Source organism: Drosophila rhopaloa, unplaced genomic scaffold (assembly GCF_018152115.1).
Source record: "Drosophila rhopaloa isolate 14029-0021.01 unplaced genomic scaffold, ASM1815211v1 contig_47, whole genome shotgun sequence".
NCBI classification, from domain to species: domain Eukaryota; kingdom Metazoa; phylum Arthropoda; class Insecta; order Diptera; family Drosophilidae; genus Drosophila; species Drosophila rhopaloa.
The window spans coordinates 2,901,729-2,929,395 of record NW_025335142.1 but is presented as its reverse complement, the minus strand read 5'-3'; the positions used below and the strand labels follow the sequence as shown (position 1 = coordinate 2,929,395).

The 27,667-nt window shown below is 43.9% G+C and overlaps 7 protein-coding genes across 10 annotated transcripts; 1 reads left to right on the top strand and 6 right to left on the bottom strand.

Annotated features, from left to right (window-relative positions):
* Positions 1-371: 371 nt before the first annotated feature.
* Positions 372-4,103, bottom strand: LOC108038316 (glutamate receptor ionotropic, delta-2). Its single transcript, XM_044461544.1, has 5 exons — positions 3,558-4,103; positions 2,332-2,671; positions 1,994-2,187; positions 1,201-1,502; positions 372-1,146 (listed from the first exon to the last, which is right to left on the bottom strand). The coding sequence occupies exons 1-5, from the start codon at positions 4,011-4,013 to the stop codon at positions 528-530; spliced, it is 1,911 nt and encodes a 636-aa protein (XP_044317479.1). The 5' UTR covers positions 4,014-4,103; the 3' UTR covers positions 372-527.
* Positions 4,104-5,037: 934 nt separating this feature from the next.
* LOC108038317 lies at positions 5,038-5,693 on the bottom strand. Its single transcript, XM_017115094.2, has 2 exons — positions 5,629-5,693; positions 5,038-5,449 (listed from the first exon to the last, which is right to left on the bottom strand). The coding sequence occupies exons 1-2, from the start codon at positions 5,684-5,686 to the stop codon at positions 5,133-5,135; spliced, it is 375 nt and encodes a 124-aa protein (XP_016970583.1). The 5' UTR covers positions 5,687-5,693; the 3' UTR covers positions 5,038-5,132.
* Positions 5,694-8,263: 2,570 nt separating this feature from the next.
* Positions 8,264-12,336, bottom strand: LOC108038318 (phospholipase B1, membrane-associated). 3 transcript variants are annotated; one of them, XM_044461591.1, is made up of 4 exons: positions 12,175-12,336; positions 10,669-10,869; positions 9,189-9,986; positions 8,264-8,706 (listed from the first exon to the last, which is right to left on the bottom strand). In XM_044461591.1, exons 2-4 carry the CDS (start codon positions 10,855-10,857, stop codon positions 8,431-8,433), a joined length of 1,263 nt encoding a protein of 420 aa, XP_044317526.1. In that variant the 5' UTR covers positions 10,858-10,869; positions 12,175-12,336; the 3' UTR covers positions 8,264-8,430. The 3 variants fall into 3 exon arrangements, with proteins under 3 accessions (XP_044317526.1, XP_044317525.1, XP_044317527.1); XM_044461590.1 differs by having other exon boundaries at positions 12,045-12,334; XM_044461592.1 differs by lacking the exon at positions 12,175-12,336 and adding an exon at positions 11,675-11,992.
* Positions 12,337-15,078: 2,742 nt separating this feature from the next.
* On the bottom strand, positions 15,079-16,759 carry LOC108038652 (fibroleukin-like). Its single transcript, XM_017115484.2, has 3 exons — positions 16,590-16,759; positions 15,398-16,534; positions 15,079-15,337 (listed from the first exon to the last, which is right to left on the bottom strand). Exons 2-3 carry the CDS (start codon positions 16,240-16,242, stop codon positions 15,244-15,246), a joined length of 939 nt encoding a protein of 312 aa, XP_016970973.2. The 5' UTR covers positions 16,243-16,534; positions 16,590-16,759; the 3' UTR covers positions 15,079-15,243.
* A 78-nt stretch (positions 16,760-16,837) lies between these two features.
* LOC108038651 (tuberin) lies at positions 16,838-27,600 on the top strand. Its single transcript, XM_017115482.2, has 16 exons — positions 16,838-16,860; positions 17,062-17,202; positions 17,268-17,398; positions 17,459-17,710; positions 17,772-17,908; positions 17,969-18,143; positions 21,677-21,883; positions 21,939-22,850; positions 22,919-23,522; positions 23,671-23,870; positions 23,931-24,187; positions 24,276-26,355; positions 26,415-26,558; positions 26,826-26,996; positions 27,059-27,154; positions 27,219-27,600. The coding sequence occupies exons 2-16, from the start codon at positions 17,148-17,150 to the stop codon at positions 27,339-27,341; spliced, it is 5,544 nt and encodes a 1,847-aa protein (XP_016970971.1). The 5' UTR covers positions 16,838-16,860; positions 17,062-17,147; the 3' UTR covers positions 27,342-27,600.
* Positions 18,419-19,944, bottom strand: LOC108038654 (peritrophin-48). Of its 2 annotated transcripts, none has more exons than XM_017115486.2 (2): positions 19,654-19,675; positions 18,419-19,613 (listed from the first exon to the last, which is right to left on the bottom strand). In XM_017115486.2, exons 1-2 carry the CDS (start codon positions 19,658-19,660, stop codon positions 18,535-18,537), a joined length of 1,086 nt encoding a protein of 361 aa, XP_016970975.2. In that variant the 5' UTR covers positions 19,661-19,675; the 3' UTR covers positions 18,419-18,534. The 2 variants fall into 2 exon arrangements, with proteins under 2 accessions (XP_016970975.2, XP_016970976.2); XM_017115487.2 differs by having other exon boundaries at positions 18,423-19,595; positions 19,654-19,944.
* On the bottom strand, positions 20,168-21,388 carry LOC108038653 (ketohexokinase). The gene has a single exon (XM_017115485.2). It carries the CDS (start codon positions 21,340-21,342, stop codon positions 20,224-20,226), a length of 1,119 nt encoding a protein of 372 aa, XP_016970974.2. The 5' UTR covers positions 21,343-21,388; the 3' UTR covers positions 20,168-20,223.
* Positions 27,601-27,667: the final 67 nt, after the last annotated feature.

Sequence of the window (27,667 nt, the reverse complement as noted above, 5' to 3'; positions counted from 1 at the left end):
TTGTTATGTCTGCATTTTTTTTTAATAATCTACTCTGTGTTTAATTTTGAAATAAAAAAATATTAATTTGTTTTTGTATTAATCCCAGAAAATGCTATTTTGTTTTATTTAGTGCATTTTATTTATATATTTCTATAAAATTAATACATTTTGGATGTCTACGTTTTGAGTGCGGTGGTTAGAGGTGTTTTGCAAGTACATATTAACAGTGATGGGAATTGTCTAGTGATCTGTAATAATATTCATTAAAATGAAATTTTATTGGGTTATTTGTCAGTCCCAAGACTCGGACAATCTTTTATGTTTATTCAGAACTGACTTGAGATAACACAAAAATTAGTTGAGAACGCCGCGCTTCTGAACTGTGTTTTATATTATCTAAAAATAAATTGAATTTAAAACAACAAACATTCAGAACTCGCAACCATTAGAACAACGCTTGTTTGATTTAGATTATTAAATCGATACATAGCGATTATCTTTTCTAAAAACAAAGTACTTCCCCATCACTGCCTATGATCTTAGCTCTACTCGGTGTAGCTGTATTGAAAGAGGGCCGCCGAGGGCGATCGAACCGGGACGAGCTGGCTCTGACCATTGGGAGTGCGGAACACCAGGTAGTCGCGTCCGTTGATCAGACGCCGGACACCGCTCTCGGAATCGCCGCCCAGTAGGACTCCAGTGCCGATGGCGTTGCCGTGTCCGAGGGGACGACGCCATCGGTTTAGCGGATCCCCGTCGCCGTGACTTCCGCCGTTGAAGATGCTCTGGTACGGCGGCGGTGGGGTGACGTTCTGGTTGTGGGTGGAGGCGCCCAGGAGCTGACCGTGTCCACTGTCCAAACGCCGCCAGCCGCGGAGCCAGCGGGATGGAGCCACCGACTGACCATTGGGCGTCCGTCCGATCCCGTGGCGCGCCCACTTGTTCGCCTCCTGGCGACTGTTGACATACCGGAACACCAGCTCCGTGCTGAAGACGGCCAGGGCGGTGGCGAAGCCGGCCAGCATGATGTAGTAGGTCATCATCAGGTCGCCGTTCCGCAGCTGCCGCTCCGTGCCGCCGAGGTCCTGCGGACAGATCTCGGCACTGGGCAGGTCCTTGGACGACAGGTGCTTCACAATGCCCGACTCGACGAGGTTGAGGAGCCTGCAAAGTGCGAAATCGGATCATCCATGAGGTGTTATCCCTCCGCTCACCCACTCCGGATCGAAGAGCTGGCTCAGATTGGACCCAATCGGATAGGCGAAGGTGCGCTTCTTCTTCAGGAACGGCTCCTTGGCCATGGCGAACGGACAGTGGACCTTCTCGTCGCTGAAGCTGATGGACTTGCGGTACAGGTAGTCCTGGTACAGCATTATGTTGATCGCCGGCCGATCTCGCACGAAGACATAGCCGTTGCTCTCCACGTAGTTCAGCAGGTTGTAAGTGTCGTTGGTCTCGTCCGAGAATACGGCGTAGTTGTTCTGGATCATCCGGTTCAGCATGGACAGGGATTCATTGGTCTGGAATGGAACGAAATGGAAGGGTAAGACAACAATATTTCCCAGCGAAATTCACCACTCTCTGGATTTTTTAAATATATAATATTGGGTAAGCCAAAACTTTTAAAATGCAAGTATTTATATAAATCATTAATAATTAATTAATTGTTAAACATTACAAAAATCGGTTTTTAAAAAGTTTTGAAAGCTGCTGAATCTTTCGTTGGCGAATTTGATTTTAAGAACTTTCAAACTCTATAATTTAATATTAAAATGGTAATAATAATACTTTTCACTATTTTGTAAGGTGAAATACTTCTAACTGACCACCGTAGTAATTCATATTGTGATTGCTTTGTATAAGACTTAGCAATTCCATTATTTTCCCCCTTACTTCTACACCGTAAAATGCAGTCGAATTAAAAACAAAACCTAATTAAATCGAATTGATATTTCACATCTGATTTCCATCTGCTCTAACCAATTAATTCCTCCCAGGGATTCCCGCTCACCGTTCGAATGGCATACTCGACCCCCCCGCCCCGCATGGACACGAAGTGCTTGTTCTTGGCCAGGATATCGTTGACCGTGTTGTAGGGCAGCGTGAACTTGGAGAGGGTGAGGAAGGCGGTCAGGTTGGCCGTGTAGAAGGAGGTCAGTATCGTGATAAAAATCCACCAGGTGGCAAAGAGCAGCCGGGTCGAGTCTGAAATGGGCCCCAATGAGTTAAATGAAACGACAAACTGCGGCCAAACGGCGGCATGCGAATGCAACTGCAATCAGAGGACCCATTAGCGCCGCGCGATGGCTATCTCCGCCGCCGATTGCACTTTAACCTAATTGCACCCACCTGCGATGGGCGACAGGGTGCTGCCCTGCTTCATCAGCGCCCCGTAGACGAACCAGGCGCAGTGGCCCAGCGAGTAGGGCGTTTGCTGGCCGTCGCCGGTCAGCCGGTTCCGCAGGATGATCAGCACGTAGATGATCGGCCCGACCGCCAGCAGCGAGACGAGGATCAGGATCCACACCCAGAACTCGAAGGGCGCCAGCAGGCCGGACCCGCTGGCCGACTCCCGCGGCCGCTGCATCACCATGATCCACTCGCCCTCGTCCAGCGTCGTGGTCGAGTAGTACACGAAGCTCCGCTGGTCGGAGAGCGAGGGTATGAAGGCCGCAGCCAGGTGCACCACCTGCAGGGTAGTAGAGTATTGTGTATTCCAAATGGGTATTCAAGTATTGTGTATACAAAATGTGTATTAAAGTATTGTGTATTCAAAATGGGTTCTTACTATCCCGAAACTAAACTAAATTCATGACCATTTTTAACTTTTTTGCTATTTTTAGATAGCTTAAAACTGTAATTATTTAAAAAAGACTTGATTAAAAATTATATTTTCCTTAGACAAACTTATCTTTATGTGCCCTACTAGCATTTTATTAAAAATACTTTTCCAATATATATTGTATTTGTATTCATTCCAAATTATAGTTTAGAAAAAGACCATTACCATTAATATATGTTATTATGGAAAGTATGATAAGTTTTCCATACCAATTTTAAATATATAATAATGGGTAAGCGAAATCTATTAAAATGCAAGTATTTATATAAATCAATAATATAATGATTTGTGCACTTATACAATATAATTGTTCAAACACTATAATAGAATTTTAAAAATTTCAATAATCTGTTTATAAAATTATATTTTTCTCAGATAAACTTAACTTTAGTATGTTATTAAAAAGTCTTCCGATATATATTATGTTTGTATACATTCCAAATTATATTTTAGAAAAAGACCATTACCCAGGATGAGAATTCGTAAATCGACCACAAATATATGTTATTATGGAAAGTATGATAAGTTTGCCTTATCTTTACTAAGATTATTTTTAGACTACTTTTCTATTATTCTTAATTAGCTAAATAGATTTTTCAAAATGTACTTATGTAATGAGGGTGATAAGTAAGCCCTCAATCGATTTGTGACCACTGCTATTCTCACTAATTAAAATTCTTCAAAATGCTAAGCAATGGGATTGTCCACATCACATCCCCGCCAGACTACTCACACTGCTGTTGACCATCTCGATGAGGCTGCGATCGAAGTCCTTGGGCGAGCCGATGATGTTTTCCTGGGGGACGAAGACCTCGTAGGTGAAGTTGAACTTCTTCTTGAGGAAGTCGATGATCTGGAAGGAGACGCCGTGGCCGATGCGGGTGCCGTTCTCCAGCAGCTCGGTGTAGCTGAGCGGAAAGTCTTCCAGGGTGGCGATCCGCAGGTGCTTGCCCCCGATCCACTCGCGCATCTCGTGCAGCTTCGGCTTCTTGCTGATGATGGTCTCCAGCGTCTCCTCGCCGATGTCCTCGTCCACTCCGGCATCCGTGGTGTCCAGGTCGATGGGCAGCTCGGTGGATGGGCCGCCGTCCTCGCCCAGCAGGATGAGGTTCGCCGGCAGGGATCCATTGGGCGGTGGACAGGCGGCGCAGAGGGCGGCGGCCAGCAGCAGCTCGATGCCAGTGGCCATCGTCCTGTACTGTTCCTGGGCAAGAGGGTGTCCTTTCCGGTGGCTTCTCTAGTGGTTCCGCTTCCTGCGCTTCCTGGGCATGCTGTTGCGTTCCTTCCAACGCCGCGGACCTCACTGAAACGGAAAGTGGCCACTTCGAGTTTTCGACTCTTGTCCCGCCTCGGCCATTCGGAGTGCTATGTAAATAGAGCCCATGCAAGCTCGGCCACCCCGCAAATACAATTAACAATAATGACAAGTGCAAACATGACAGTGGGTCAGCAGGCAGGGGCACTTCGGGGGCTGACCACCCCCGTATGCAGATTCGAGGCTTTGATTAGACTCCACTCTATTCAGAGCCCGTGCAGGTTGCGAGCATTCCCAGGACTCCGGCTAATAAGTCGGCTAATAGCTTAAGAAAATACCTGGAAATTTACGCACACATGTAGTTCAAGTCCAGCCAAAGTGGGTTATGAGTGTCTTGCATAGTCATTGTCTAACCAATTTTCTCCTTTCAAGGGCATGGAAGCTTCTCGGGATTCTTGAATTCGAACATGTCCCCAATCCAGTGACACGAATTGATTTTCCTATTGGGTAACTATAACCCAAAGTCATTGGCAAACAAATAAATCATTTGTTGTCGATAGTTTCGCTTCATGGCTATGAAATAATAATTACCACATGCTATTTTTATGGCTTTTACTGCATATATTATTGTATAATAATATGGTGACTATTTTAAAGTTATATTACCTAGAAAAGAATTGCGTCCTTAAGTAATTACTAACAAAAAAATATAACTTTGTTTCAAAAAACAATGAATATTGAATACAAATTTAGAAGTGTGTATCTGTGCAGACCTTACTTTTTTATTTTTTCTTTCAAGTGGTTTCAAATTCTCTTCAAAATCTGAAACCATTTCTTGCTGCCGCTGATTTCGGACAATCCACACAATTTGCAGAGTGGCACTTGAGATTTTTGAAAACAACTAACTGCATGCAATAAAATAAGACCAGCGAGCTGAAGTAACACATAAATTTGAATGTTTATGTTCCATATTTCTCAGACAATTCTCATTTATTGGTGCGGTATGCCTATGTACAGTATCAACAATGGTGGTGGCACAGCTCTCGATTTGGATCAACCGAATCGACTACCAGTGTCCGAAAGTTCCCCGCTTGCTAGTCCATTCTGGCCGCACTTACAGTCCTCGCCATCGATTCGTCCTTTGCCGGAAGTCAGGATGCGCACTCCCTCGGCGAACTTGGGGAATCCCGACATGGTCTCCTTCAGGGTGGTCATCATGACGGGCAGGTACATGAAAAAGTCCTTGAAGTGGCCCACCACCGTGTGATAGTCCACCGGTCGTCCACCGCCGGAGCTTGGGAAGTTCCCATCGATGTCTATGTCGTTGCCAGAGGAGGAACCATAGGGCAGGGCTAAGCAGAGCTGTAAGACTAATTAAGAAAATATATAATTCATTAAATACAATAATACATAAATAACTATTGCTTGACTAAATAAATACATAAATATGTGGGTTTTTAAAACTCCGATCCAGTCCACATTTGATTTTTTTTGGCTGCAAGACATTACTTTGGCACACCTGATATTTCTGAGGAAAACAGAACCTTACCCAACAAGAAAACTAGTGCCACCGCTTGGAGTTTAGGTCGTTGATTGTCGTCTTTCATGACTTGAAATTTCCGCAAATGCGCAGCTCGGGGTAAAGTGTATCGCAATTTATAATATTCAGAGTGCGAGGTAAGCAGAAAAATTCAAGAACTCTTTGTCAACGGTTTTCTGGTTCACCTGTTACGGTCATTCGCTTCATTACCAAAATACCTGAAACCACTTTTTTAAAACTTTGTTATGCCAAAGACCTTAGGAAGCAAACTGCTATCTATATGATGATTTTATTATTGTTAATTAAATACTACAATTTTAATTACAATTATAATATTTATAATTATAATTATAATTTTTAATTTTCTACACCCAAATACTTAAACTAAAAAAAAATTATTATTCGAATATATATGGTAATTATATATATAACTCTAAAAACCTTTTAGAATGTTTCAATCTTACTGAATTAAAGCTTTTAAATTTTCCTTTTTATTGCCGAAACCTAAATGGAAATTTAAGCGCCAAATTTTAAATTTAATATGTACTAAAAATCGGTGATCAATATAGACAATCAACATTTCAAATTACTATCGATATGCTTAGGCCAAGCTCGGGAAATTATCGGTGTGTGTCCTTGCTTTTCAGTGTCTCGGCTATTAGATCATGATTTAATTGGCGCCAAAGCAAACAAGTTTGAATTAATACTCTAAACAAAGTCTTATGCAAAACAGGTAACTTTGATACCTTTGATATTTGCAGCCTGTGACTTAATGTAATCATCATCTATTGATTGATACTTGTGTATTTATCCCCAGCTCTCATTAAAATGGGTCAGCAGTCCCCGGATTTTATTGATGTCACTGCAATTAGATCTTTACGAGCGGAGAATTAATTGAGGTAATGTAAATATCATTAGCCTAGCACATTTTGTTTATTTACGGGATGTTAAAACAATTATTATTAGATAAAATTTGCATTTTCCAATTTTAGATTGTTGTATTTTTTATTACTAGCTATCATTTTTACGTTTTGAAGGGAATCTAAATTGTCGTTTGTTTTAAGTAAATAAAAAAAAAACTCAAGCAATGCTGTAAGTTTTTTTTTGAAAATAAATTAAAATTCGTAATACCCAGTTTTTTTATAAATATATATTTTTATGTTTTTAAAAGGTGTGTTAAAAGGATATCTAAAAAAGCAGTATGATAATTAGTTTTGGAGGCACTTTTCCAAACCTTGTGCTTGAAATGGAAAAATTAAACAAAAATGCGAAAACTCGTTGACCATGTTTTGCATATATGTACGCATGTGTAAAACCTAAAAGTTGGAGACCCAAAAATGTGCTGACCGATATGCGGGGGAAACGGGGCTCAAGTTCAAAGTCAATGACAGTGCGCCGGCTTTGAAATGCTGCAATAAGCTCTCGAAATAAATGCGATAATTGACGTTGCTGTTTGGCTGTTTTCTTTATTTATTTACCGAATGTTTGTTGCTAGTTTTTAGCACCGGCAAGCGAAACCGTTGAGCGGGTGATTCTGGAGGCGGAGCTGTGTTTTCGCTCGGAATCAGGTACTCACGCGGCAATTCGCTTTTTATGCCCGGCCACCGAATTAAACTACAATTATAGTCCGGCTTTATTGATGTTCGCTGGTGCGTGCGCCTCGTTGACTGGGAAAATAAATTGTAACTGGTTTTATGACGCGCCCATCTACGGACTGTTTGTCGTGTGTCAGCAGGCAGCTCTTATCGCTTATCACGGGGTGATTTGCAACTTTATAACGAGCTGGGAGATGTGTTTAAAATAATATGACTGCCTTATTGCCGGCACTTAATGGGTTATTTATTTTTTACTCTATTCGCTGAGGTGAGTGATTTACTCCGTTTTGAGGCACAAAAGAAACGATTTGTTAAGGCGATTATAACAACAGCCAACACATAATTAACATTATTATTAGGGTCTCGTTTTCACATGCTCATTAGCTTTATCTCATTATTTAGGAGGTGCTCTTATTTTGAGATTAAACAAATATTGAGTGACTAATTTACTTCATTTATTTCAGGTACCGGAGTATTGTTTTTAATGGTTATGTTAAACTGTAAACAATTATATATTTACAATAAATTTGAGTTAAGCGATCTATTAAATATATATGACTGCCTTGCTGCTGCTCCTTAATGGGTGATTCATTTTTTACGCTTTATTCGTAAGGGTGAGAAAATTAATAACTGCCAGCTTACACCAGCGAAAAAACACACAATATATTTCTAGAAAAAATTATATCATAATCGGGTTATTCTAAACCCTTCTTTACTGAATTAATATTAAACAACATAAGTTGCTTTGTAAAATTATAAATCATTTTCGTTATTTATTCTCAGCCTTCTCTGTATTTTATCATGATATTCAAATTTTGGTTTTGATTCAACTGTAGATTTGATAGTATTTTATTGGCAGAAACTTTATGAATTTCTTGAGCTGAGCATATAAATAACTATGTACCTAGGCGCTATGCTGCCTCATTATTATGGATCCCTTGTAATCGATGTCAACTGCCATCGAAGTCTTGCAAATTCTGCTAAAAAAGTCCACGTGCCCACCGTTTACGATAGTAACTTGGAGATCCGCCATGCAAAATTCACTCACGTAATTCAAGAATATCATTTTATTTGACTTGCCGATTCTCATCGAATATTTACACTTAGCATGTGGCTAATTTACACTACAAACATACAGATATAAGCAAACTTGGAAAGACTTAGGCGCGATATCACAGGGGGTAATTCACAGCGGAGAAGTCGGGCCGACTTTGGGTTAGATCACAAACTCCGGACGACTGTTCTCCCGGGTGATGATGAAGGGGCGCTGTTCCGTGGGGCAGCGGAAGGTCTCGAAGAGGTGGGTGGCGAATCCACTCTTCTCCCCCGGCAGCTCCAGCATGTTGTTCCAAATGGAGTTCGCCGCCGAGGCATGTCCTCGCTGGCTGAGGTGGAAGCAGTCCTCCGAGAAGAACCGGGTGTCCGTCTGGCCGGATCGCGTGCGCGGAAAGTCCTGGAACTGCGAGAACGGCTGCACGTTTATCGTAAAGGTCTGAAACAGGAGAAGGAATAATCGTTTTAAAAGGTGGGATCTCAAAGAAAAGGAAAAGCCTGGAAACCAGTAATTTTTCATCTGGTTGCCACTGAAATATCTTGCGATTTAACTTATCTCATAATGTGATTGTATTGGGTTAGGTCAATAAAGTTTTCATTATAAAACTAACTTAAGATAAGATACTTATTTGGCATCATAATAACAAATTTGGCATAAAGTACACATATCAAAATAACAGAAGCTCATTGTTTATAAGAGTGTTGACTGAAATCCGCTATTAATTTGTACATTCAGTACATAAGTAATGGGTTAGGGAAAGAAAAACTAAGAGAACAGCTTCTTAATTTCAAAACTAGACCTCTCTGCTTTCAAATATAAGATACTTAATAGAATGGAATATACCCTACACTTTTTCAGATAAAATCCCGCAAAAAGAAAACGATTTCAGACAGTAATGATAGAATATTAGTGAGTCTTACCTCTGTGTTGAACTCGTCCCTATTGGCAATCTCGTAGTCCCTCGCTATCCAGCGCTTCATGATGCCCTCCAGGTAGTCCAGCTGCCCCTTGCCCTTGCCCATCAGGCAGGGACACTCGAAGCGGAGAGTACTGTAGCAGGTGGGCGGCAGACCCGAGAGGCTGGTGAGAAACCGCAGATTGGGGGCGGGCACCACGTTGAGGAGGAGGCGTGGCACGTGGTCCCTGAGGTAGCGATAGGTGCGCAGCATGTTCCGCTCGTGCCAGTCGACGGTCTTCTCCGGCTCCGGATAGTAGCAGATGTCCGTGCAGAAGTCGTTGTTGCCGATGAAGAGGGTAATCAGCTTCCAGTCGGCGGTCATGTTCACCTTGGGATCGCGCTGCATGCGCCGCACCAGGACCTTGGCCATGTACGGCATGTCCCTGGACATGGCGGCCAGTTCGGCCACGTCGAAGCGGGAGGTGCGGTCCGTGGAGATGCCGTCCTTGATCGCGTATCCGTAGAGGTTCGGGTTGAACTCCTTGAGGATGTTCGGCAGCGTGAGGTACTTCCGCCAGTCGTACTGCCCCCCAATCGACCACACGACGCCCCTGTTCTCCACCGTCACGTGGAGCAAATTGGTGGCGAAGATGCCGTTCCCGGCGGTCAGCGAGTCGCCCATCGCCCCGATCACATCGATGTCCCCGGGTCGCAGCCGGTGCACACTGCTCGGTCGCTCCTGGCTCCGCTTTCCCGGCCCGTGCTCCGCGTCGCAGAACTCCAGCAGGGCTCGGGTGCGGGGGTTCGACTTCTGCGTTTTCTGCCAGGGACCGAAATCAGGCCATTAGTATCAAAATCATCTTCTCGCCTCGCCAATTGTGGTTTAAAATAATGCAAAGTTGAATTTACTACCAAATGACTTCAGAAAATAGGAATCATTTTGATAAACCATATTTTTTATCAAAAATTAAAGAATGGTAAATAACATTAATTCCCTCTCTCTTATAGTTAACAACCCAAAAAGAGTAACTTAGCATTTTTCATCTTTAAATAAAATGTGAACAAATTCGGTTGTAATTTCCTTGCAAGTGTCTTCATTCTATATATTTTTTTTTTCTAGGTATTTTAAATTTATTTGTAAGTGAATATTAAATGAAAACTGACTGTTCTAACCTTTGATATAAAAATTACTGTGACACTGTTTAAATAACTTTTATTTAAAATGTTATATCGGCTTTTTAATCTTGGAACCAACCTGATAAATCTTCTATATATACAAACCATCAGTCAAAATAACATAACTAAACCCAAATACTGTTATTTATATCAAGATATAAATGGTTCCCAATAATTGGGACCTTTCATATACATAAAACACCTCCATTAAAGAGCGATGTGACACTTGGTCACTTAAAACGAAATAACAGTACATTGGCCGCAATTCGAGTGAAATCGAACCCCATCGAATCCGGATCAATGAGTGCATTATCCGCTGGACTTACCCCTGCGATTTGCACGCGCTGCACGTTTTGTGGATCGTCGCCGGATCTCCCGGTGAAGGCCAGGCCCAGGAGGCGCAGTGGTCGGTAGACATTCTTGAGAGCCACGTCCAGTGACGTGCGCTGTGACGTCACGTGGCCGAAAGTGACCAGGAAGAGCAGGCCGAAGCTAATGAGGCGACTCGATGACATCTCGAATGGCGGCTGGGGCGAGAGAGGAGATGGTAAGATGGTAAGAGACATGCCATGTAAGTCCTAACCCGGTCTGTGGACCGGCCCTCTCCACACTCTCGATTTCGCCGATGACGTCCTCGACTTTGAACCAGTTCCCCAAGCTTTTGGCCAAGACACTTTACACAGAAGCCGAGCTCAGGCCTCCTCAGTTTGTTCACCTTTGGCTGTTTTTGGCTTTGTTTTGGCTTCGGCGGCATGGAGACGACTAATTTCAACATTTTAGCATTAAATAATATTGACCAAATTATGCTAATTTATTGCTATGGTACCAAATCTTTCGGAGACGCAAAATAAAACGAAATGACTAATCAATTTGGATAGGTGAGAATTGTGTTTTGATGAAATACCTCCGCATTGTGTGGAAACTACATTTTAAGAATTATACACAGAGAGAATTATCTAAGTATATTGCACTTCGCTTGAGTATATTTGATTAAAAAATCTATAAGTTCTTCAATTTACTTAGCTTACTAAAAATGGGAAAAAATTAAGACCAAAATGTGTACTCAAAACATTTTGAATATTCGATTCTCAGTTTCAGAATGTCGGAATTCTCTCTGTGTAATGCCCCATGAATGGAATGGGTTTTTAACGTAACTTCTTATCATAATTATTTGTTATCCCGATGCTTCGAACAAAAATATTTCTATTATTAGCCGTTTTAACTTAAAGTGGCAAATTAATGCAGTTAATTTATTGCTGATAATTAAATGATAAAATCTATTTTTATTAACTTTACTTTGAGCAAAAGAAGTGAAAAAGTTCATTTAATTACTTTAAAAGCTATTCCATTTGTTCCATTATTTATTACTACGATTTATTCAGATTTAAATGGCCACAATATTTATGCATGCGACTCTTGAGACATTCATTAAATTTGCAAAAAATTGTTCAGTTCACAGGGTTGCCGAAAATGGTTAAAATTATCCAAATTATACTGGACTGCATGCGGAAGTTCTCGAGGAAGAGGGAAACCGAAGCGGGGCTATATAAGACATCTAGAGAGCGTGCCAAATCCAGTTGTGATAAAGATTGATTTAAATTTCGATTTCATTTAGCCAAGCGAATTTGCTTCCTTTCAGCGCCACGCGAAACAAAAGACTTAGGAAGCGAACGCGCATAAATAGAACAACGCGAAATCATACCTTCTTATGTTCATATACCACTTAAGTAGATGCGAATAACGGGCTACAGTATAAGCTGGCGATTTTCACTTCACTGCTTGGTGTGTAAATCTTGCAATCTGTTATTTTCACACACGAATTGCACAATTACCCGAGGTCGAAGGGCGTAGAAAATCGAGAAACGATCAACTATTCCAGACCAATAGCGCGATGGACGACCGGCCTCGTCGATGGCTTAGAACCAACTGCTGGGTAGAATTTCCGATTATGCTGATTTTATACTGGGACTCCGGCGGACGGCGGACGGCGGTCGACGACTACGCATAGAATAAATGGAATACAACTAAAAACAAAGCCACAATAATCGCATGTGCGCGACTGGCGAAACAGAACAAAAGTACAAAATATATATGGGCTGACGGAGAACCAGACTCAGACTCAAAATCTCAGACACATACCGGTTGAAGCCGCGACTGCGAAGCTATAAATGTGATGTTCACTTTCGTTCGGCCGATAAAAATAGTCCCCAGACCCGGCTATTACACCTGCCATGCGTGCCAATCGCGATCGCCATTCTAACCAGCCAGTCATCGTGTCTTGCGGACCGGGATAAAATCAGGCACTCGTTATAAATAGAAGGCTCAGACTTTGGTCCAGACGACTGCCGTTTATGGCTAATTGGCTAATTGGCCGATGGGGACTCTTAATAGCCGGGAGGGAATGCCGTAAAAGAGCAAAGACATTAATTCACATTTGCACTGGCCGGGAACCAGCTACAATCGTGTACGGATGGCCAATCATCCAAAGTCGCAAATAACACTTCCGATACAAGACCCTGTGCCTGCCCGCCGCCTAGTGCAATTGATTAACCTTGTATCAATACAATACTAACGGCCAGAAGCAATTAAAGCCAAACAACGAATCCGGAGAAGAAGCAGCACCAGCAGCAACTTGTTATAAATCAACGGGCCCAATCGACAAGAAGGAACCGTCAAAGCACAACAAAATACAGCCGCCTCAAGTCAAGTCAGCTTCGTGGCTGATTTATGACGTAGGCAGACAGCCCGGAGAACGCTCCAACTTATAAACGGTGTACTCGATGTCACTTTGGAGGATGATACGATCCAAGTGTCTGCCGACGATAATCTGTGCATGGCTTTGGACCTGATATCACTCAATTGAGGGGGTTCAGCCCACTTGATCTGTGGGCAATACGAAATTGTAACCTTTTGCCTATCCCTTGTTAGTTAAAAAGGATTGCATTCCATTTTTCAGTCATTTGTATAGCCTTGCAGAATTCAAAAAACAATCTGAGAGACAAAGATGAACAAGCTAATTGGATAAAGCAATGCTTAATGAAAATGATCAAAAACTTGCTGAGTTCCCTTCAGAAGTATAGAGCTTGCAAAATATCACAGATCCATTGGTGTTTTCCAACTGCACCAAGATCTCTACGAGTAAATTGGCCAGGCTTCCTCGATGACTTTGCAGACTGCTTTGAGGGTATCCCTTCCGCCTTTCCAGGTTGGATGGCCATCCAGAGTCAAAATAATGGAAGTGTCTCCTTTGGCCAGGGGTGTATGGAGTATGAAGACGGTTTTGGTGATCTGGATGATATATATTGAACGAGATATGATTATTTTTACATTTTAGTTGTAAGCAAGGTTGAAAGTTATGCCTTAAAGAATTTATTTGATTAAAGTTTATTATTATTATTGTTGGGACAAATCTGAATGGTAATTAAATACACCATCAAACTGTTCGAATTTAATTTAATTTTTTTTTTTTGAGTAACTTAAATGGTGAATATTTTGCAAGCCAAAATCATCTATCAAATGTCAACGGTGGGGCTATCTGAATATGAGGGAAAGACACTGTCTAAAATCGTGTAAAATGTTTATCAGGCCAAATCCATTTTGATGAAATGATCCTAAATATAAATCGTTTCGCTTCAGTTTCTTTACAAAATTCGTGAATAATGTATTTATCTTAATCGATCATTACATTAATTAAAAATATTATTATTATATTAATGTTAAAATAAGAAAGAGTTCCTCGTAAGAAAATAAATATTTTATTCCAGTAAAAAAGGGAAAATATCCATAACTTGTACAAAAAAAGGTTTTATACCTGTCAAACGCGAAATTAACAATAGGATTTTGGATCATATTCGCTATTTATGTTTATTAGCAGGTTTTTGTCATTTGGAGGCTATAAATAACTTTATCGATGTTAAGCAAATTTGTAGATAACAAAACATTTGCGTTGAGTTTTTTTTGTCCTCTAAAATAATTGTTCTTATGGGTAACCTCCAGTGAAAATAAAATAAAACTAAGGGACAAGCGTTCGATTAAGGCCTAGGCATGCTTAGGCATATATAACATCCCAGATTAAAAATAAATATTGGCATTTCTAAATTTCCTTAATTTTTACATTCTATATTTGTTTAACAAAATATTTTTTCATTTAATTTGGAGTTCGATTTTCCTATTTCGTCGATAAGCAGCTGGGAAGCTAATTTCACCGCGTTATATTATAATCAATTCAATAATAAACATTTAAAATTGAGCAGTTTTTGGTTTGAATACCCGCTAGAGATAAAAACATCGACGTTAGCGGAGACACCAAGCAGTAGAAACCAACGTTATAGTTAGCGGGGACTTAATCCAATATTTTATTTGTTTTTAGAGGTTGCATTGATGCCCCTCCAAACATTGATGTTTTCCTCCACCTATAAGGTGCTCTTTAACATAAATTAGGAAAACGTTGTTTGTAACAGAGTAATAGAAAAACTTCAGTGTTCTGAAAACATCGATGACATCGATCTTAATAATAATTTAATACCCTTCCTTAGAGGTGGGAAAACATCGTTGTGGTAGATAGCCATTGAACTATCGATAGCTTAGTGGCCACTGAGTTTTCCTTTAAATGATCGTTTTTCGATCTGAGTACTAGACTAAAACATAGAAAAGACGGAAAACATCGATGTCTTTTCTATGTTTTAGTTATCGATTTTCTTTTATTATTTTCTACTAAAACATCCTAAGAACTAAAATGCCTTTGATGAAATTTATATTTTCATACCAGAAGATAATACAATTTACATATTAACAATTTCACTTTTTTAAATTACATAAAAAGTTTTCGCATCGATACAGGTATCAAATTTAATTCAGTGAATACCACCCGTCTTAATTGGTGAGTCTTTTAAAACTGCAAGCTATGTCCGCGGTCTTATAAACATTCTACTGGCACATACGAACTCGTTGGGTTCTATATAAAGTTTCCCATTTCTATATGGTACATTCAAATTGCTATAAAAATAAAAGTTTTTGATTTAAAAAATGTGTTAAACAGTTTGAAATGATACTCACAAATATCCGTCGTCCTTACTTTCCCACCATCGAGAGCAAACCGATTCCGAACTTAGTGAGTAACTACGAAATTTCTGATTCTCATGACTCCGAAGCCCGTCGCCAGCGTCTCCCTCGTATTTACCCAGGGATTTCAATTTGTAGTCTGGACCCGGACCCACAACAAAGTCATCGTATAGGGCATATATTTGATGACCATTGAAGTATGAAAGTAAAATGTATAATTCGTGCCTCCGTCCCGTTGTTATTTTGTGCAATAACTCGCAGCCAAGCCAGAAACTCTCCTCTGGGGTACCCAATGATTGGTCTTGAAAGCTATCTGAAATTTTCGAAATAACTGGAGTGTCAAAGTCCTCACCATCATTAAAATGTTTCTGTACGACTATCCATCCAGAACCTATAGTTAAATTAATCAAATCCAATTTATGAAGGGCTTCTACATTGCGTGCTTTAAATATTTCCATTGATGTTTTCGTGTAGTTAAACAAAATCATTGGCGAACTTGCAACCATTTCTTCAGCAGATCCTTGTTTCTTGTATATTGCTAGATTTTCATTTGTTTGCTTTAGTTTGTCTTCTAGCTCTGATATTTTATTTTCTAACCCTGATATTGCCTTTCTTTGTTCTTTGTTTTCATTTTTGTCCGCTTGGGCTTTGTCTTCGAAATTGACCAGTAGAATGTCTTTATCTCTAATTTGGGACTTGAGATTAGATATGATATTGCCGTCTGTTTCTACTTTAGTTTCCAGTTTCTCCAGCATGATCTCTTTCTCTCTAATTTTAGATTCGAGATTTTTTAAAGCCATATTTGAAGGCATATCGCTCAGGTTGGTAGGATTTCCCATCCAATTTTGGTATGTTTAAGTTGTTGTGAAGTGGCAGAGAAGTTTGCAGTTCTGCCTTTTGACTTTTAATTAGTTTTATAGTTTCACTGCTCAACTCGATTGATGTTTTTAAGGAAGCAATCAGCTCGTCTTTGTCCTTACATTTTTCCTTGTAAAAATTTACCAATGTTTCAGCTTCTTTTAATTTTTCACCCAGATCTCGGAGTTGTCTTTGATTGATTTCAATAGTTTTCTTAAGCTCTCTCATAGTCCTAATTTGTTTTGATGTGTCGGATTCGGAATCGCTGCTGGGCTGAGTCATAGCAAAATATTTGATTATTTCTAATAAACATTGCGTTTTTACTTACAGAATTATTATCTGATGCTGTATCCTCCAAAGATCCCTGCTGCTCCTCCGAAAAATTGCCCAGTTTCTTCTTATTCATAACTTTTCGCGATATATTTTAGCAATAAATAATCTTATTGGCGAGGTGCGGTTGAGGGAAATTGATAACAGTAAACAAGAACTGGACACAGACAAACATCGATGTTACCGATGTTCTGAAAACATCGATGACATCGATTTTATCATCGCTGTTTCTCCACCTCTAATTCTGGCCCCACCTCTAATTCAGCCTGGTATGGAGTCAAAAATATGGACAAAAATAAAAATAAGAATATAAGAATAATAAGAATTCAGCGGAAAAGTGCGCGTCGTACTAGTTCCACTTAAATTTGTATAGCGTTTACCTTGTAATCAAGAGGGCGGCCGAATAAAACCACACTACTTACTGGTAGAGTGGTCACTTGAACCACAAAAAAGTTAATCATTTTTATCAGGACCTAGGCTAGGAACTACGGGTTGCACCTGCACTCTCTCCGTCACTGCTTCACTGACCACCGCCCCTTGCGAAGATCCCACCACCATGAGCTCTAAGGACAAGTCCAAGTTCAAGCTCTTCCTTAAATCGCTGCCGGCAGGTAAAGAAAATGTTCTAGGGTGCTCCCTGGTCAAGAGATCTCAAATGGTGCATTTGGGTTTACAGGTTACGTGGGCGAGCGGACACTGCGGCCGGAGTTCGAGAGGGAATTGCGGCCGGAGCAGCCGGTGGCCCAGCGCTGCAGGATGCTCAAGGAGCTGGGCGACATGCAGCTGCACAACTTTAATCTAGACGAGGTGTGTTTAGTCGGGTTTGTCCCATGTAAAGAATTTTTATTTTCCGCTCCTCCCTTGCAGACCGCCATCACCATTCTGTTCAATCTCACCAACGATCTCATCGTGCCCAACAAGCCGGCCGAAACGCGCCAGATTGCCTTAAGCTTCTACAAGCGGCTGATCCACACACAGTACAAGAACTTGACCATCATGCGGGAGAAGTTCTTTCTGGTCATCCAGAACCATGAGGCACGCGAGGATCTGCGCCACCTGCTTGAGCTGCTCGACACACTTACCGACAACGGGAAGGACATCACCAACTTCGAGGAAAAGGTCTGTCATGGATTGATTAATGCTGGGCAATCTGCATCAATGTCCTGCCTTGCTGTTACAGATTGGCAAGTTTATGCTGCTCTGGATTCCAGCAATCACGGAAGCCAATCTGCTCAGCCCCTATCTTGACATGCTGGTCAACCTGATCAAGTTTAATGCCGCACATCTGGACAAGGACATCTTAGTCGGCATCGTGCAGTAGGTGACCCTATCATTCACACACAATAATGTTGTCTTAGGAACCTATATTTTTCTCAGGAATGCCTGCGACCTGAGCTGCAGCGTCACCGTGAATGAGATCGGACTGCAGTGCCTCACAATTCTTGAGATGGTCATCGGGTACACCATTTTCCCCAGCGAGCCGCTGCCGCAGTGCATCACCACATTGTGCCGGACTGTCAACTATGCCCCATATTGCCCGTCCTCATTCAAGGTGAGTTGTTGGACTATATTTTAATGAAATATTGATTTTCGTTGGTAATGAAGTATTGGACCTTTTTTTTTGTTAAAAGACACTTTAAAAGTTATCTTAACTGACTGCTTTAAATGTTAAACTAAATAGCTTTAGATTTTAGATTTTATTTATTCATTGGTTTTCTTGTTGTGCACAATTTTTTTTAAATTCTTTCTTTATGGTAATTTGCTTAATTGTAAACGTAACCCAATCAAAGTAACATTCTAATAAATAATTCAGATTTTTCAAAATAAAATAAATTAGGATTGGTGTATTAAATATGTGAAAATTTAAGTCAACAGCTTACTACTTAAACTGTTTATATTAGATATTGCTTTATTTATTTAATTGTTTGCTTAAAACAAACAGTTTAAAATGAAATGAACTTGGATGAGAATTTGTCGTAGTTGCTAACTGCCTCCAGTGGCTGCTTGGCATTCACTCCATCACTTTCTTGGTATTCTTCCTTCTTTGCCGTCTCAATCAGAACCTGCTTCTGCACCTCCTTTTTGGTCGTATTTTTCAATAGAGTTTCGAGCTGCGCAACCTCTTCCTCCGGCTCCTGCTCCAGATTATCCGACTCCTGCTCCTGCTCCAGTTTCTCCGACTCTTGCACCAGTTTCTCCACCTGCTGTTCCTGGCATTGGTTTCTCAGATCACGACTGCAGTACCGCTGAACTGCATCGAAGTACTGACCCCGGGGACAGCGCATCTCGAGCACCCGTTGTTCAGCACACACGTAATATCGCTGGCAGTCACGGCTGTGCGGCGCCAAACGGCTGCCCGTCCGGATGCACTCGTTCATGGCGAGGGCCTGATCCGTCAGCGTCGGTGGCATTGTGGGCTTCTCCAGGCAAATGCCCGTGTGATCCGGAATGCAACTGCCCACTCTCTCATCAAAGTAATTTCCTGCTGGACACTGCACCAACTCAGCTTGTCCTGAATGGCAGCGGAAATACGTCTCACAATCGTTGGAATTGGACAGGGTGGCATTTTCCGGCAGCACACAACTGCACTGATGAGCCGCTGTTATAGCCACGGGCAGGCAGGCCTTGCGGCCAGGATCAAAGTAGTTTCCGGCGGAACACTTGGCCACGTAGTAGACTCCTCCCTCCAAGCAATGTCTATATAACGAGCAATCGCTTGATATCCGCTCTACACTATTTCTTGTTCCACAAAATAAGGACGCATCGGAGCAGGATCCGGGCACACATGTCCGCAGCTTCTTGCTAAAATTATACTCCGCGGGACAGCTAAACTCCTGGAAGGGCAGCTTCTCGTCGCCAGTGCAGACATAGAACCTCTGGCAGTGGTCTCTATGGGGCAGCACTTGCCAGGCATCGGAAACCCTGCAGATAGAAGCTATATCTGGATATGCGATAACCGATGCTGCTGTGGTGCTCAAAAGCAGTAAAAACACCAATAAGCGATCTGGAAACATCCACAACTCTTTGTTTAAGCTGAAGCAATATGTTTTTCGCGTACTCACTCTCCATTTCCGTGTGATGTGCGTTAATTCAAAGAATCCGTCGAATGCGGTGTTGATTGGAATTGACTTCGCTTTTTATGTCCTCGCTTTTGCGGGGGAATTATCAGATAACTTTGTCATTTGCCAATCGCTGGCGGAGATTGCTCCGACATTTGTTTATTAACACTAATGAGTATTCTGCTCAGTCTTTATCTGGCTCGATATTTTCACCACTTAAGGGGGCTCTACTTCAGCGCCTCTTATCTCGCAACATGTTGCGGTTGATGATGATGATTAACCCTAAAATAAGAAGTGATCATTGAATCTGTAAATTTAAGGTGGAAAACACTATTTCAAGGTCTTAAAGATACCGATGGTAAATGTTAGGGGCGCCGACCCAGTTCTCTTCAAGTGACCTTAGTCCAAGGTTTAAAATTTTTGCTTAGCAAATGTGGGGCATCATTTTGGTACTCGATCTCTATGGGGAATATTCACTTATTATACTTTGGCCCACTTGATTTAGTTTTTAAACTTTTTAACGAGAACAAAAAACAAATCGAAGTATATTTTAATGTACAAAATCATCGTGTTTTAGGCATAGTAACAACCGATTAGGTCCTTGGGCATGCATCGCAGCACTTCGAATCCGTTCTCGGTCAATTTGAGCGCCGATGCCCGGGTGCCATACTCCAAAGCGTCCCGTAGTCGCATCTTGACTTTATGCAACGCATAGATTACGGACGCAGAAAATGTGTCATTCACGGAGTTCACGTCCACGATTTTAAATGGGATTTGGGAGCCCACCTTGAAATAGGTGTCATCTGCCATTAGGCAACTGGCGCCTTTCATGTAGTTATTATATATGACGATGGGTGTTTTCAGCGGCGGACCACGGCACTTTTCGTCGGAATCCTCGGCCGGCGGATCGGGTGGCAGGTAGGGCATTTTCTGGGGCTGCGTCTTCTCCCACTGAGCCCGCGCCGACCGCATTTCATCCCTGAGCGCCCAAACGACCTCCCGTCCATTCATGAAGGAGTACGTGCGCATCATTGTCTTTCGGGCGAAGACGTAGTCCACCAGACTGGCCATCAGCATGGTGGCCGGGCGCATGTTGTCCAGGTCCACGGAGAGCACGATCCTCGACTCGGGACAGCGCTCGTTGAAGTCGATCACCTTCAGGATCATGCGCTGCATCTCGACGGGATTGCGGCACTCGAAGTGGATCCACGAGTACTTCTGGTAGTCGACGGCGCCCACGAACTGCTGATAGGTGAGCTCCTGATCGGCGTTGGCGAACTCTAGGATGGTGCGATCGTCCGCGTTACGCTGGACAATGATGCTCCGATGGGCTGGACGGTGGTTTGTCAGCGGGCAGTGGGAGATGTCGATGCCCTGCGACTGGAATCCGGATAGCAGACTCTCGAATGCCCGCACCTGGCTCAAAACGCCGAGGAACTCGCACTCCAAGCCCAGTCGCCGCCACACGGTGCAGATATTGGCCGCAGGACCGCCGCGCCGCCAGCTTCCCTCCTTGGTGCGCTGCACCTGGCCAGGTGTGAGGGGCAGGTCCACGATGGTGATCATGTCCAGCGTGCACGTGCCCACGGCGAGCACGTGGCGCTTCGGAGGTGGCGGTGGTGGAGGTGGGTCCGGCGGCAGGCGGAGCACCTTCTTCACGGTTATAAACTCCTTCACGATTTGCTTCTTCATTTTTTGGGGACTTCTGAATTTTGATTCCTTCCAAATGTGATTGTAAACTGACACAAATGTCAACGAAACTAAAGTGTAGCTTTAAAACGTTCTAAGCAAATATTTTGGGGCTTGTAAAATTCTATTCCAAAAAATTAAACAGTTTAACCAATCACCTACATATCTTAAGAAAGCTTATCTTGAATGATACAAAATATGGATTTTAAATATCTTTGTTTTGGGTTTTTAGTTCTTTAGAATGTCAAAGAATATTTTTTATTATAAACGCCAGAGCAACACTTTAATATGTATTGATTGTATCATGTGATAAGATTCTGTGATTCCTTATTTTCAGATAATGAAGAATCTGTTGGGCACCCAGCTGGGATACCATTCCATGAAAATGATGTGCAACATCCTTAACGACCCTCCTCTGTACGACGACGGGCACCTGTTGCGTGGGGCTGTCTTTCACCTGAATATGAACATTTTCGGGTCTAACATTATTTTCCAGGTTTCACCCATGACCTATGCAACGAATGTGCTGTCAGCCTTCCGGCGGGTAAGCATGCCAATTATTAACTGGACCTTGAAAATACAAAATAATATCGCTCTAGGCACTGGATAGCCGCCAGGTGATCGTAACATTTGAGGTGATCCTCAGCGTACGCATGGTGATCAACAAGCGTCAGCTTTCGGAGATCATTTGGGACCAGATTTGCGACATAATGTCGGCGATCGTTAGCAACATCGAGTACTACGAGGCGACCAACATAAACAAGGATCGCCTGCATCACCTGCAGATCAATTTCCACGAGAACATCGACTGCATCGAGAAGCTGTTGCAGACGGATAGATCCCAGATTCTGGGCAATGTCGAGCTTATTTACGATCTCATCGAGCGAGTGGCGGATCGAAGGCCGGAGGCTTCCGTTCTCGCCCTCATCGAGTACCGATCCCGCCGAGTGACGGCGACGCGGCCGGACTGGCTCAACGTCCTAGCCCAGTTCGTCCGTCGCTATTACCGCATGTCCAATGTAAGCGTGCGCATCAAGACGATCGAGGCACTGGTGCGAATTATGGACCAGAATCGTGCCTGCTACGAGGAGGAGATCCTAAGTCGGGTGGTACTCGTGCACCTGTCGCAGATCCACCAAGAGCCAAGTGTACAGGTCAGAGTGGCTGTTGCCCGGGCCCTGACCAACTTTGCCACCCACTGCGATACGAAGCGGTGCATGGACATTCTGGACATTCTGGAGGCGCTTATCAATCGTCCCTTCAAGCACACGCGTCATGGTTCATCTGGAGACGCCTCTCTACCGGATGTGGCGGTGGGCGTGGTGAACAATGAGTCGGAGATCGCGGATATCATAGCCGCCGTTGATGGATTGGTCAAGGTATTCGCCATCAAGTTGCACCGCATGCCAGCGGTCCATGCCCTCAAAATATGTAATATTCTGATGGATCACCTGGAACTGAACTACGACCTACCCAAGATTTTCGAGCACACCAGTGTTGTGCGCCACAAAGTGAGTGATAATATTCATTTCGAGTTGCTTATTTGCAATTCTAATGTCCCATGGGTTTCCCCTTTTAGATATTTGCCTGGTTGCTGAAGGCCCGGGCCAATGGCTCCTACCATATTGGCTATCCGGAGGGCAGCAACGAGGTGATCAAGTTTAGCCACTATCTGGGCATTGATTCACCCCTTTTGCCGCAGCCTCACACCACAGCGGTCTCCATTCGACGAGTGTGCAAGCTGATCGTGCGTTGTCTGGAGCACGACACCGACTACCAGGTGTTTCAACTGGTCATAAAGGAGCTGCCCAAGGTTCTGCAGAACAAGGCGCTCGTCCAGGGAAACGACATCGAGGAGCTTGCCAACTCGCTCCTCAATATCAACTCGGTCAGCAACAAGTTTAAGCGGCCCACGGACGAGTTCCACGCCCTCGTGTTGCCGGCAGTAGCTTCGTTAGTTATTTACCACGAAAGCCTGCAGCCGCACCAGCACTACGACATTATTACGGCCTTGAATTCGAGGGTTCTCACTGGCATTGCAAGCGTCTGCATCAACACCATGACCATCCTGATTCTGGAGATGCCGGAGGCCTTGATGCGGAAACTGCCGGACGTCCTGCTCCAAATGAGCAAGATGTCGGACACTAATGCGCTGGCCACTCCAGTCCTGGAGTTTCTGTCGTGTAAGTATATATATAATAAGGTCATAAGTTAATTACATTAAACTGTACTGCCTGATTAAGAATTTTTTCATATTTCGAAAAATACTTTTAGATATCTTTAAAAATCCTTTTTGAAAATAGCTTCATTTTATTTCTCCCTTTTTGGCAGTGCTTATACATCTGTCCAAGCATCTGTTTGCAAACTTCACCCTGATGCACAACATGTACGTATTTGCCATAACGCTTCCGTACACAAAGCCGCATCGCTACGATCACTACACTGTTTCCTTGGCCCACCACGTCATCGCCGGGTGGTTCCTCAAATGTAAGCTGGAGCTCCGCAAGAACTGCGTGAGCTACATAAAGAGCGTAAGTATAAGGAACATCCTTATTGTTGGGCATGGGTTAAATGAGTCTGTTCAATTACAGTCGATTCAGTCGAATGCCAAGATGCTGTCCAGCGACATTGTGAACCTTAACTCTCTGAACGAGGACTCGTCCAACCGGAAACGAAGCACCAGTCTCACGGAGCGCGTCAGTCGTAATAATGCCAATGCCTGGAACGATCTGGAGATGCGGCCGCAGATGAATAACGTACTCCGGAACTTCCACGCCGAGTTGGCAGAGACCTGCTTTGACTTCCTGGACCGCCACACCTTTTCCCCCTGTCCGTCGATGCCCAAACGGTGGGTGTTTTTTTGATAGAACGGAATTTATTCTTCCTGTTTTTGTATAGTTTGCACACCCTTTGTAATAATGGATTATGTTTTTTAGACTTCCTGCTGCGGAGTTTCTGCTTAAGGATGGCGTCTCACAGACCTGGCTTGTGGGCCACAACCTGGTGACGATCACCACCTCCGGCTGCCCGTCGGCACCCACGCGCAGCGGTCTCTGCGAGCGTTGTGCCCAGCTGGGCAAGGCCCCCAGCATCAACCTGAACTCGAAGAGCCTCAGCGATGCAGCGCCTCCACTTTCGCCCGAACGGGAGCGACGCTACACCAAAGTGAGCCTGCAGCACAGCAGTGGCAACGAGTCGGCGGGCAGCACGGAGCTCACCTCCTCCTCCTCCTCGAACTCGGCGGCCACGGGCGGCCATCCGCACCGACAGATCTCCAACAGCTCCACGGCGTCGTTGGACGCGTTGTCCCGTCGAGGCTCAAACCCCGAGGCATTGGGCACTGGGTTGAACGAGGGACCACACACCGGCAGCAACACCTCGCTCTTGGGCAACTCATTGTCCCAATCCTCGGTGAGCATGAGTCCTTCGTCGGGATCCGTGGTGCAGCAGCCGGTTTGCGTGCGCGCCTGCACTGGTTGGGCGGAGGTCCTCATCCGTCGGCCCACGGGCAACATCTCGTGGATAACCCGTATCCAGAACCCCATCACTAACGATTGCTTTGGCCAGGATCTCCCGTTCAACTATGTGGTCTCACTGTTTTTGCCCACTGCCCATGGAGGAGTGTTTGGGCCAGACAACACCATACAGGCTCCCCCCCATCCTTTGGCTGATCCGGAACCCGAACCGGAGGCTAATGCCAATCCAGCTGCTGCCCCACAGGCGAGTGCGCTGCGCAGCCGAATGGTGGCCAAGGCTCGAGCCCTCCAGCGTCAGGAGGAGATTCACTCTGTTGGCGGAGGAAATGGAAATGGAAACGGCAATGGTGGTGGAAATGGCAATGGAAATGCATCCAGTAGTGGAGCAGCAGTTGCTATACCCATACCGCGGGTCTCAGCCGGAAAGCGAGGCAAGGAGGCTGCTCTCTGTGGGAGCGTGAGTGATGGTGAGGCGGACGATGACTCGCTGGCCTTCGAGGATGCACAGAGTCGCGCACGGAATCCCGTCCGCCGGGTGAACTCCAGCCCGGAGATGAGCTCCAGCTGGCGGCAGTCGTTCCTCACGAACAAGCCGATGCCGCTGTCCCAGGAGCCCGTGAAAAGCACCGCCGACGAGCCGCAATCGCAGCTGACTCTAAAGAAGAAGAGTGTGCAGTATAGCACCAAAGATATGCGCGTGAGCTGCGAGGCCATTCCGGAGGAGATCGCAGGCTCCACGCCGCCCTCGCAGGCTGCTGTTCTGGCCCTGCAGCCGGAAAGTGGCACCCTGCCCCCCAAGCAGCACTCGGCGGACGATGTGAGCAGCCATGTGGCGGGGAGTGGCACCCTGCAAGCAGGAGGATCCACTCTGAAGCTGGGCAAACCGCCGCTCTCGCCCGGACAGCCGCCTCTGCTGGCCACGGGGAGAATAACCAGCTTCGGAGGCACCTCTGTCCCGCAGCCCGGTGCTCTGGCCAAGTCAAGTAGCAGTGGTAGCAATGGCGCCAATGTCGGGGTCATCACCTCCGACTACGACAATGGCAACAACGGAAACGGAGACATGATGAGAGGGCGATCGAAAACCATTTCGGTGGTGCGGGAGGTAAACAACGGAAATACTCGTCCGTCGCAGGCCAGCAGTTTCCGGAACTTTGGGCCGGCCAAGCCGCCCATCAACGCCAAGCTGTGCATGAACCCGAGCTTTATATTCCTGCAGCTCTATAGCACTGGCCAACTGGGCGTGACAGATGTGCCACTGAAGGTGGGACCGGAAAACAACAGCGCCGTCACCTTGATAGACCTGGTTCCGCCATTCGAGACGCACAAGATCGGCGTGCTGTACGTGGGACAAGGTCAGTGCAACAACGAGGTGGAGATCTTGCGCAATTCGCACGGCAGTGCTAGATATGTGGAGTTCCTTCGGAACATCGGTACCCTGGTTAGCTTAAAAGAAGCGCAGCAGAACAATCTGTTCATCATGCTGGACACGAACGGGGCCGATGGCAAATTTGCCTATATCTGGAAGGATGACATACTGCAGGTGAGGTGTAACTCGTCCCTAATTCAGATATTCTAAATAACCCATATGGTTTTCCGTAGGTCACCTTCCACGTGGCCACACTGATGCCCACCAATCTGCAGGATGATCCTAATTGCAACGAAAAGAAAAGTCACATTGGAAACGACTATGTGAAGATCATTTACAACGAGAGCGGCGAGGAATACAATCTGAACACAATATCCGTGAGTTATAATCAGTTAACATCTAACGAAATTTTCAATGTTTAACAAATTTTTGAGTAATTAAGCATTTGAGAATTTAAAACATTAAATAGTTTGAAACGCTTGTCATATTATTTTTGTTTTTCTATTTGTTGTAGATACCTTTGTTATCTATCTACTTTCTTATTCTATCAAAAAATAATAATGAAAATTGTAACTCAATTTAATGTTTTTCGAATGCCAAAAGTAAGAAACTTTTGAATATTTTTATTATTCAATTATTTTCAGGGCCAATTCAATTACGCCTGCGTGATCGTGGAGCCACTCGAGTTGAACTCGAACAGGGTGTATGTGAAGGCCCGATCGGAAATATCAAAGTTCGTGTGCCATGCAGAGCACCGGATCGTCTCCGATCGCAGTGCTCCTCTGCTGGCCCGACAGATGGCCCTTCACGCCAATGTGAGTATAGTTGGGGCTTAGAGTGTGTAATCTAACTAAATAATAATATCATTATCCTGTAGCTCGCCTCGCTAGTCTACCAAAGTGTGCAGAAAAAGCATCCTTATGCATCGAATTGGTTGGAACGATTGCGCAAACTCAAGCGACTGAGATCGAAGGTTGGTACATTGTTTTGGTGTTAAAAGAGATTATCTGATAAATCGTATTCGAATCCTTAAACAGCTCGTTGAGGGAATGAAAAGCCAGCAAAAATCCGGCAGTGCCTCAAGCGGCATAGGAATCAATGCATCGGCCATTGGTTCGGATATTGAAGACCAACGGGGAGACTTCATAAAATTTACATAGACAACAACGAGAGGCTCCAAACTGAACAACCACGAAAGAGCAGAGCACCTGCACTCATCCTGCCATGATCGCTCTTGATTTGCGATGTGGATATTACCCTTTTAACGGAGCGGATGATTTGACGTCAAGTACCAGAAGACCATGAACAGAAGATGTCTCTGCCTAACCAATAATCACGAAAATAATTATAAAATAATCATAATGAATTTGACAAGTTTATAAAATTTGTGAGAATACATAAGCGCTGTTCATTTCCAAACTGACTGCCTTTTTAGCAAAGGATGTTCTAATTGGTTTTCTCTACTTTGCAGAGGTTATAAACTTTT